This window comes from Diospyros lotus, chromosome 3 (genome assembly GCF_014633365.1).
Source record: "Diospyros lotus cultivar Yz01 chromosome 3, ASM1463336v1, whole genome shotgun sequence".
Lineage (NCBI taxonomy): Eukaryota > Viridiplantae > Streptophyta > Magnoliopsida > Ericales > Ebenaceae > Diospyros > Diospyros lotus.
Window position 1 is genome coordinate 22,474,476 of NC_068340.1, and position 10,216 is coordinate 22,484,691.

At 38.5% G+C, this 10,216-nt stretch overlaps 2 protein-coding genes across 2 annotated transcripts; one reads left to right on the top strand and one right to left on the bottom strand.

Moving 5' to 3' along the window:
• Positions 1–525: 525 nt before the first annotated feature.
• LOC127796435 (uncharacterized) lies at positions 526–4,949 on the bottom strand. The gene is made up of 3 exons (XM_052328584.1): positions 4,593–4,949; positions 2,906–2,979; positions 526–875 (listed from the first exon to the last, which is right to left on the bottom strand). Exons 1-3 carry the CDS (start codon positions 4,863–4,865, stop codon positions 788–790), a joined length of 435 nt encoding a protein of 144 aa, XP_052184544.1. The 5' UTR covers positions 4,866–4,949; the 3' UTR covers positions 526–787.
• A 701-nt stretch (positions 4,950–5,650) lies between these two features.
• LOC127797811 (galactoside 2-alpha-L-fucosyltransferase-like) lies at positions 5,651–8,954 on the top strand. Its single transcript, XM_052330968.1, has 2 exons — positions 5,651–6,014; positions 7,118–8,954. The coding sequence occupies exons 1-2, from the start codon at positions 5,867–5,869 to the stop codon at positions 8,677–8,679; spliced, it is 1,710 nt and encodes a 569-aa protein (XP_052186928.1). The 5' UTR covers positions 5,651–5,866; the 3' UTR covers positions 8,680–8,954.
• The last annotated feature ends 1,262 nt before the right edge of the window (positions 8,955–10,216 follow it).

Here is a 10,216-nt window from a genome sequence, read left to right on the forward strand (position 1 = left end):
AGTTAAGCAAAATTTTTATTTGTAATTTATTTTTTCTATCGAAATTAAAAATTACGAGCGATGAAGAATTATAAAAGAAAAAATAATTTCAAAGACAAATTAATTAATAAGTTCCTCACAAGTCAAAACAGAAACAGGGCATGCTTTGATAACTTGAGCAAATGAATTATGAAGTTGACATTGCCGATGAGGTGGAGAGTAGTGACAGCATCAGCTACGACGGCGGGGCGATAAGTGGCAGCAGCTGAGAGAGCACCGTATCATATTTTCTCTTGCCAAACAAAACTAACTACTCGGCTCCATCTCCACCGCCAATGTTCTTCATCTAAAATTTAAAAGTTACTATTATTTATTTGGATAAATTGCACCCAAATTAAACACTTTGAAGTTCTTCGTACAGAGAATTGGTTTCATAGGAGTTTATCAATGTTCTAAGTTTTAATTTTTATAAAAGAATTTCGTCCAGTATCGTTAAAACCAAACGGTGGGCCGTTACCAGAGCAGTCATAAACTACTATTATAATTAAAAAAAAGTACATTAAACTTCATTAAAGTAACTGCATTTTTACTATAACAACACATTAGAAGGCAACTTCATGAAGAACAAGGGCACCATTTATAGGATAAGAGGATATGTTCAACAAAGTCTACAGCCCTAGATGGAACTCAGAGCTTGGATACTTGGTTGATCTTATGAACTTCTTACAGAAGAAGATGAGACCTAAGTATGGACTTCCTTCTATTTCAATCTGTGAGCTGGAATTATAAGGCGAGGGAACAGACTTGATCAACCGGATGAACTGCTCCTTTCACCAGTATTTCCTCTATCTCCACTGCAACAAAAGAAGTGTGGCAGCTTGACACGTCCGCAACTCCTGAAAATATATACAACATAAGGTCATGCAAGGTGAGTTATAATGGGACGGAGCAAATGCAAGTTAGTGGCTTTTGATGGTAAGCCCACTCATAAAATAGCATGCATCCATAGTGCATTTATTTGCTTGGTTATGTTACGGGAGCTACTTAGAGCATAAACCATGTGCCCCAATAAGTGACTTGCACTACTCTCATTCATATAACTCGATAGAAACATCACAGAATACACTAGGACAATTCGGTAAATTAAACTACAGATACAGATAATTGCATATTCAATCAGTGCTCTATTTTGCATTTGCCAACATCTCTTGCTCCGAATACAAAAGATAACGTGCAGAAAACCTCACAATAACTCAATTGCCCAACCTATCATAAGTCATGGTCGAGAGAGTGACTCGCACCCAAACAAGTTATAAAAACTCTATCCCAAACCTCCTTGTGCATTATGCAATAATTTTGAATAAACCAAGTTACAGTTATTATCTTTTTGTTTTTTTGTTTTCTGTTTTTTGATAGAAAGGTGGAAAGATAGTAATTAAGCCTCACAAGCAGAGCAATACAATAAGACCAACTAAATAAAATAGAGCACTGCCCGGAGACTACACAGCTACAGAACAACTCCCAAGCACCCAAAAAGACGAAAACATGAGAACCAACAAATTCAATTGAAACTCTATTTCTCAATCTGCTATTCTCATTTCCTATAGACAACTTTTGTGAAACACACTTGCAGCACCTTCAATTTAACCTTCTCGATAAATGTACACATCAGTGGCAAAATGCAAAGACAAACCTACTGCCATTAAGGCAATAGATGGTAACAAACTCCAAACTATAACGAAAGCCCTAACTCCCTTGTCAAGAAATACTGTTCAGATGATTCTTAATTGCCTTTGAAATTATTGTTTATTTATGCTTTAAGACCAGATTAATTAAGTACTTAGTTGTTTCATTATACCATATAAAACCTTAAAAAGATGGTTGGAGCCATTTGCCATTATCTAACCTACTACGGTAGTTAAGTAACATTAACTTTTACCGCTTGAGTAGCCTACATTGGTCGTCATGCTCTGTCCCAACACCACAATTACCTGCAGCTTGCGCGTCTGCATGTAGTGGTGGGTGCTATTATTTTTTCTTCTTCTTCTTTTTTCTTATTTTCCTTTTCTCAAGCTTGGGGAGCAAGAAGAAAATTCAAATGCTTTACTGATTATCAATGGTCTAACATTATATTACAGATCAGTAAATGTGGTGCTTGCATCTTGATTATGATATAAAAAATTCAGAAGTTCACAGAACTCCTTAAAAACATTCAGGCTAGCTTAGCCACCTACAGGATCGTCTCATTTCAATATCCACTGCTTACAGTCCAGTTGATGAAAAAAGGAATGACACATGCTATGGATGGTGTCAAGGGAAGAATGTTTTTCCAATTTCTCTTTCAATTGATGTCTTAACATAAATGAGATGCATCCTTTCACTCGGATGTATCTGGAAAACAAGGTCCCCCAAAATGTGGCCTTTTTAATTTTGCAATCGGAGAGACCATGCATAAAAACTGATAATCTAGGATGTGAAATTGATTTTGGCTTGGAGTTATAAGGGCAGGTTCAATGGAAACTCTTGTGGTTAGAGATGAGTGGAGGGTGTTCTTTTCAGTTTTTGGTTAACAATAACACATGCCTTCAACTGTGAATATACAATGGCAAAGGGGATAATTCTTGCTTTCCTTGGGCTACATACTTCTACATGCAAGGAGATATATAGGCTCCTCTTACAAAACCATGCCCCCTTCATCTACATTTTTGGTCTAATAGATGGAATCTTTCAAGAAAGAAAAGATATCTTTATTTTATACAGGGAAAAAGTGTCACATAGATGGAGCCAATGGTGGATAAGACCAATCAACATTATTGCACTTGTAAGTTTCAAAAAATTTCAAGTCAACCCATATCTGCCATACATCTATAACTGCCAAATAGGAAACATAAAATGTAAAATACTAATAGCAAGAGCCAACCCTTACTTGCAGCGGATGATAACTGGAATAGGCTTCAAAGCCCTTGGTCCATTCCTTATGCCTCTCTTATGTGGACTAACCTGCATGATCAAGAACATTCTATCATTAGCCCCATGTTGTACGACAACAGTTATTACTTTGCAGAAACATTCTAGATCCAGAAACAACTCCCTTACACCAACGAAAAAATGACATTCAAAGGTCAAAGTTTAACCGACTAATTAGCATTGCAGAGTAAGATAATTCCTTCAGATTTTTTTTTATTTTTTAACTTTACACAAATATTCTACAACCAGAAAACAACTCCAATGAACAATTGATGCAAGGATGAAAGTTAACCAACCATATTAGCATCAGACTTCTAATTAACAAATGAAAACGAAGATGAGAAGAGATACCACAAAAGGCACAACTTTATTTAATTGGCAGGAAGAAAGAAAGGAATAGTTAGAAATGACTAGGGAGTCACAACCTAGAACTCATATGGCTAGCCCACATAGTCCAATAAAGGATGAAGGCCTAATATGATGTTATCCTCATTGTTGTTTGGGGAAACATGCACAGTGAACATAAATAAAAGGAATAAGAGTATAGTTTAAAGACAAGACAAGGAAAATCTGAGTATTATCTGAAGAGGGATATTCCTATTTTCAAGAAACTGAACCAACTAATTCACAGTTTTCCATGAAAGGTCGTACAATAAAACTGTCATCAAAGGTGAAAAGCTATGCAGCAAGCAATAGGCTGTTGGCAAATGTGATAGCCTTCATGATATCGAAGTAATTAGGAAAAAAAAAATTCAAAAGAAGGAAAAGATAAAACTAGACATCATGTTGAAAAAGGTAGAAATAGGTGCAATCTAAGATTAAATTCATAATGAATCACAGGACAAATACAGCATCATCCAAGCCAGTAGGTCCTCGTGCAACATGAGAGAATGGTGTCAAGCTCAACAATACAAAAACATGGACCAAACTTCCAAAATAAGCAAACCAAATTTAGCGCAATGCCTTCAAAGCAAAATGAAAATGCACACAAATTAATTTGGAACGAAAGCCACCATTGCAAACTTTTCTGCACCCCACATGAAGGAAGATGCATAAGTCAGCAATATAGGTAAGACAAGAATCAGCAGGATCCAAAGGTAATGTACTATGGCAGAAAACCATGCCTAGTTAGAGAGTAAACCAAGTTCTTGAAGATCAAGTAAATAATACCCAAACATCAAAAGACAACTGTGCCAAAAACACCTGAAATTTCCAAAGCATGACAAAACGGAGTCAAACTTACCTCACATCCAACTCAAATCCTAACATCAATTGAAAAAAGTAAAGAAAGAAATATAGATATAGGTGACCAAGAAACTTGGCATATATGGATTTTGATAAAATAAATGCAGTGACTTTTTGAGACACAAGTCAAAAACTAGCTGAATGTGAAAAACAAGTTAGTTTAAGTCCATGGGATCCATAATAAACTCTTAATCAAGTGTTCGAAATGCCAGAGTATCTTTGCTTCCTGTACAACCACAAAACCTAAAACCCTAAATCCAAAAACAAGCATACCCAACAAAGATTAAACAAAAAACCAGGATAAAAAATTCAAACAATAACAAAGCCATTTTAAAAATATATCTATACAAGACAATGAATAGATCAAGAAACAAGTAAAGGGAGAGAGATTGAGAACCCACCTTCTTCTTGGGGACGGCCATGAGCTCCATGGATCCGCCTCCACAACCCAAAGAAAAACTCGGGAATTGGAACGAGACGTCGCTCTCGTAGTTCTTGTTGGTAATGGAGTCTCGATGAAATTCAGGCAAAACCAACGGCGTGGACAAGGGGGGGTGACTGATCGAAGCATCAATTGGGGCAGGTTGAGCGATGGCGTGGGCCCACCTTCTGAGACCTAATGCATAGGCCATGTCCTCCATGGCGCCTTTTAGCATTGCCATCCTCAGAGCCATTGTGGCTGCGTACGTTAAGCAGAGGTCGATTGGGAGAGGAGAGAAGAGGGCGAAACTTGAATATCGGAATGTGGAGAAGTGGTTTGGGCTTGGGAAGTGATTGTGAAATGAAGACAAACGACGCCGTTTAAGTGCAGTAAATTTATATTATATATTAGTACTCTTGAGAAATTTTTAACATCAATTCAACAGAATAAATTTCGATATAATTTTTAAAATGTGAAAAATATATATTATAATGACACTTCACGTGTAAATATTAAATATTATAAATAATTTTTTTTTAAATATATAAATGTGCTACATATATTGAAACGTGGCAAAAGTGTAACTTAAATTATTTGTAAATTTGTAACACACTTATAAATGAGACTAAGTTAAGGCCAAAACACTCTTAGAGCATAAGTCAAACGATCAGATAAGTAATATATCGGTGTCAATCTAATATTTATGTCGGTGTCAATCTAATGAATTGCAAGTTCGATTCTCGTCGTGTGCTAGAATTAAAGTCTTAATTTGCGATCTACTTCCCTTAATATAATTGAAGGCACGAATACCGAAGATCGTGTAAGGATAACCATCCCAAGTTATGGACAAAGTCGATATGAAATGAAAAAATATAATCTCTCATAGATAAATTATGAATGTTATGTAACCAATAGTATTAAATTAAATGAAGCATCGTTTTATTGGAAAATATTAAGTCTTCATTTCAATTTAATGCAATTGAGTTTCAGTTCAATTTAATGCATAAGTTGGTTGTCAAGAAGTTCATGCCACGGCTTGATTCAGATGTCAGTAGTCGTCAGTTATCGACCACTCTTTTCTAAAACGAATGCTACCCTCCCGACATGTATTTGATGAAATGTCTCTGTGCTGTATGTATAGTGCAGGAATTGAGGTTCTCTGCAACTCTCCCACCATATATTTGATGAAATGTTTCTTGGCTGTACAGTGCAAGAATTGGGGCTCTCTCCTACCCTCCCAAGGTGTTTGATGAAATGCCTCTACGTTGTTTGATGAGGCCTAGATGGGTTGTGGAGACTTGTTCAATTGTGTGGCCTGTTTTGATAGTGATCTCACTGATTTATTGTAAAAGGGTAGTGGATCAAGAAGGTGGTTTGGGACTTATGATACCTGCCCAGAAAGGTTAGTAACAATTTCATAATCTCCAACATCACCTCTTAGGCCAGCCTTTATTGGGGAGCAACCCCTTGGCTTAATCCTTTTGTCTTGATCCTGTTTTTTAACATATATTATGAAATTTTTATAAGTAGTATATTATATTATAGAAAACCTAGAATCGTTTTGATCCCTGGGCCCTTTTGGGTCCCTGTCCCTGCCCCCTTTCTTCTCCTCTCCCTTTTCCTTTCCTGCAACGGCCAACGGACCGAGGAAGGTGTAGGGTCTCGCCGGCGACCGATAAGGCGAAGTGTTGCGCCGTCCCCCGTCGGATCTGCAGACTCGCGGTGGCCTCGCCGTCGATGCTTCCCGTCGCCTCGCCTCTGTTTGGTTGCCATTAGATCTGCCGCCTCGCTGTTGATGCTTCCCATCGCCTCTTTAAAATGCTTCCCCTCGATCTGCCTCGCCGTTCGTCCTTCGCCTCGCGTCGCCGGTGAATGTCGGTCTGTAGAAGAGGGAACAAAGGAGAAAAAGGAAGAGGAGAGGAGAAGAAAACGGAAAGAGAAGAGACTGAGGAGAGGCAAAGAAAAGCGGGAGAACCGGCGAGTAACTGCGAAGACTTGGTATCAAAACGGCGTTGTTTTGATCCCCCAATGAACAAAACGACGCCGTTTTGGCCCCTTTTGATCTTCCACCTATATATATATATGTATTAACATTACTAAGTATAATATAATATATGATTTACAAAATATATAATTTTTACTTGCACGTAGGGGCCACCCCTCTAGTTATGTTACAAGTTAAGATCGGACTCATCTGAGCTTGCTAGGCTTCATGGATTGGAATTTCCTCTATTGCCAGATTGCGTTGATGATGAGAAGCACATGCTGCAACAATTTCTTCTTTTTCTTTTTGCCCTCTGTTTGAAGAATAACAATAAGCACAACCAAATGAATAGGAAGGGAAGACAGGGAAGGCGCTTACGTTACAATTGAAGAAGTCCTCTTTCTGTCATCTCTATAAGATGGAAACAGAAACCATGTGAAAATTTATTTTCACAACAACTGTGTCAATCCTCTCCTGTAAACCCCAATCTTTTTAATTTTCTCTTTCTTTGGATTTTATAGGTTCAGAAGATGATTCCATTACTAGATTTGAAACGCCCAAAGACAAATTGCTTGGTGGGCTTGTGGCTGCCGGTTTCAACGAAGAATCTTGCGTGAGCAGGCACCAGTCCCTCCTATATGGCAAAGCTTCACCATACAACCCGTCTTCCTATCTCATCTTTAGACTCCGAGGATATGAAACTCTCCACAAACGCTGCGGTCCTCATACAGAATCCTATAACAAAAGTGTGAAACAGCTGCAATCTGATCATGGCAATGGCATGGACTGCAAGTATATTGTACATTTGTGGATGCCACACAGTGGTTTGGGAAACCGATTACTGGGCCTTGCTTCGTCATTTCTCTATGCCCTCCTCACCAACCGAGTGCTGCTCATTGGGCAAGAGCTCAAAATGGCCGACCTCCTCTGCGAACCATTCCCTGAGACAACGTGGGCATTGCCTTCCGACTTCCCTATCAAAGATCAGTTTGAAAGCTTCAACCAGGAATCTCACCAATGTTACGGGAACATGCTCAAGAGCAAAAGCACATGCACTTCAGCCGCACAATCGTTTATGTATCTCCATCTAATTTATGATTACAATGACTACGACAAGCATTTTTTCTGCGATCAAGATCAAAATGGCATGAAGAAAGTCCCATGGTTGATACTGAGATCAGATCAGTACTTCATCCCATCCCTCTTCTTGATCCCGTCATTCGAGGAGGAGCTGAGCAAGCTGTTTCCCCAAAGAGAAGCTGTCTTTCACCACTTGAGTAGGTACCTCTTCCACCCCTCAAATCATGTATGGGGGCTAGTCACCAGGTATTATCAGGCTTACTTGGCCAAAGCCGACGAGAGAATTGGAATCCAGATAAGAGACTACAGCACCACTTCTTTGCCATTTAAGAGTTTGAAGGGTCATATAGCTACCTATTACCTACCTCACTTGGCAGTAAATGAATCAACTTTCAGTCAGATAAACCATTCTTATGATGTAACCAGACCTCTCACTCACATGATGGACCGAATACTCGAGTGTTCTGTGGAGAACAATTTGCTTCCCAAAGTGATCAAGGATCAAGGATCAATTGTCAGCTCACCAAAGATTCCAAAATCGAAAGCTGTTCTAGTGACATCTCTGAATTCCAGGTACTTCGAGGAAATAAGGAACATGTACTGGGAGCATCCAACTGCTACAGGGGAGGTAGTTGGCGTATACCAACCAAGCCATGAAGAGATCCAGCAGATTGTAAACCCCACACACAACATGAAGGCATTGGCAGAGATTTATCTTCTTAGTTTGATGGATGTGTTGATAACAACCCCTTGGTCAACCTTTGGCTATGTAGCTCAGGGCCTTGGTGCTTTGAAGCCATGGATTCTCAACAGTCCCCAGAAACAACTGGCTTCAGATCCACCTTGTCAGCAAGCCACATCCCCTGAACCTTGCTTTCATTATCCACCTTTCTATGACTGTGAAGCAAAAACAAGAACGGATACCGGAACAAAGGTTGCATACGTTCGACATTGTGAGGATACAAGCTGGGGGCTTAAGTTGTTTGATGATCATGAACTATAGTATAGCTGCAGCCACCATTGTTGTTGATTCCAGGGTCACGTACTGCAATGTGCAGTGGAAATGGCTTAAGGAAATGAGGTCTTTCAGGAGGCAGTGACTCAAAAGGCTGGTGATGCTCCTTGAGTCCCATTCGAGAAACTTGGTTTTGCAATTGGAATCTCCTCCTTTGTTGGTTTTGTCCAATTGCTAGCTGTGAAGTTTCTTCAGAATTATTAAAGAAATTAGTTACTTTTAGTCTTGAAAATTGTAAATAATATAGATCAAATAAAAACTATTCTTACAAGCATAATAAAATAGAAAAATATATTTCTGCAAATTTACCATATATAAACAACGACAACATATCCAGCCTTTATCCCACTATGTGGGGTCGACTACATGAATTCTAGACTTCCATGTATTTCTGTCTTTTGTCATATCCTCATTTAGATCTATATATTTCATATCAAATTTTAATGTCTCTCCCAAAGTCTTCTTGGGTCTACCTCTACCTCTTTTTGTGACTAATTATTCCATTTCATCAACTCTCCTCACAGGAGCGTCTCTTAGTCTCCTTCTCACATGACCAAACCATTTTAGTCTAGTCTCTCTCATCTTCTCCTCGATTGGCACTACTCCTACCTTATTACGAATAACTTCATTTCTAATTTTATCCTTTCTTGTATGTCCGCACATCCATCTTAACATCCTCATCTCCACTACACTCATCTTTTGCTCATGCTAGTATTTGACTGCCCAACATTCTGAGCCATACAGCAAAGCTGGTCTTATAGCTGTCCTATAAAATTTTCTTTTCAATTTTAATGGGATTTTACCATCACATAACACCCCCGATGCATTTCTCCATTTTAGCCAACCTGCCTTAATTCTATGTGCAACATCCTCGTGGATTTCTCCATCTTTTTGAATCACTTATCCCAAATATCGAAAATGGTCTTTTCTTTGTAAGATTTGGTCTTCTAATTTTATTATAACATCATCCACTCTTGCATTTTTACTAAATTTGCATTCCATATATTTTGTTTTCTTTTTACTTAATTTAAATCCCTTAGATTCTAAATTGTTTCTCCACAACTCAAGCTTAGTGTTCACTCCTTCTTTTGTTTCATCCACCAACACTATGTCGTCTGCAAATAGCATACACCATGGCACATCTGTCTGAATATCTTTAGTGAGTTCATCCATTACTAGGGCAAATAAGTATGGACTTAGTGCAGAACCTTGATGCAGTCCTATTGTAGTTGTAAATGGTTCAGTATCCCCTCCGCATGTTCTGACCCTTGTCTCTACACCATGATACATGTCCTTAAGGGCTTGTATATAGGCTATTTTGACTCATTTCTTCTCTAAAACCCTCCATAATACTTCTCTAAGGACCATATCATAAGCCTTTTCTAGATCTATAAACACCATACGTAGGTCTTTCTGATGATCTCGATACCTTTCCATTAGACGCCTCAGTAAATATATAGCTTCCATTGTTGACCTACCAGGCATGAAACTAAACTGATTTTCTGACACCTTTGTTTCCTTTCTG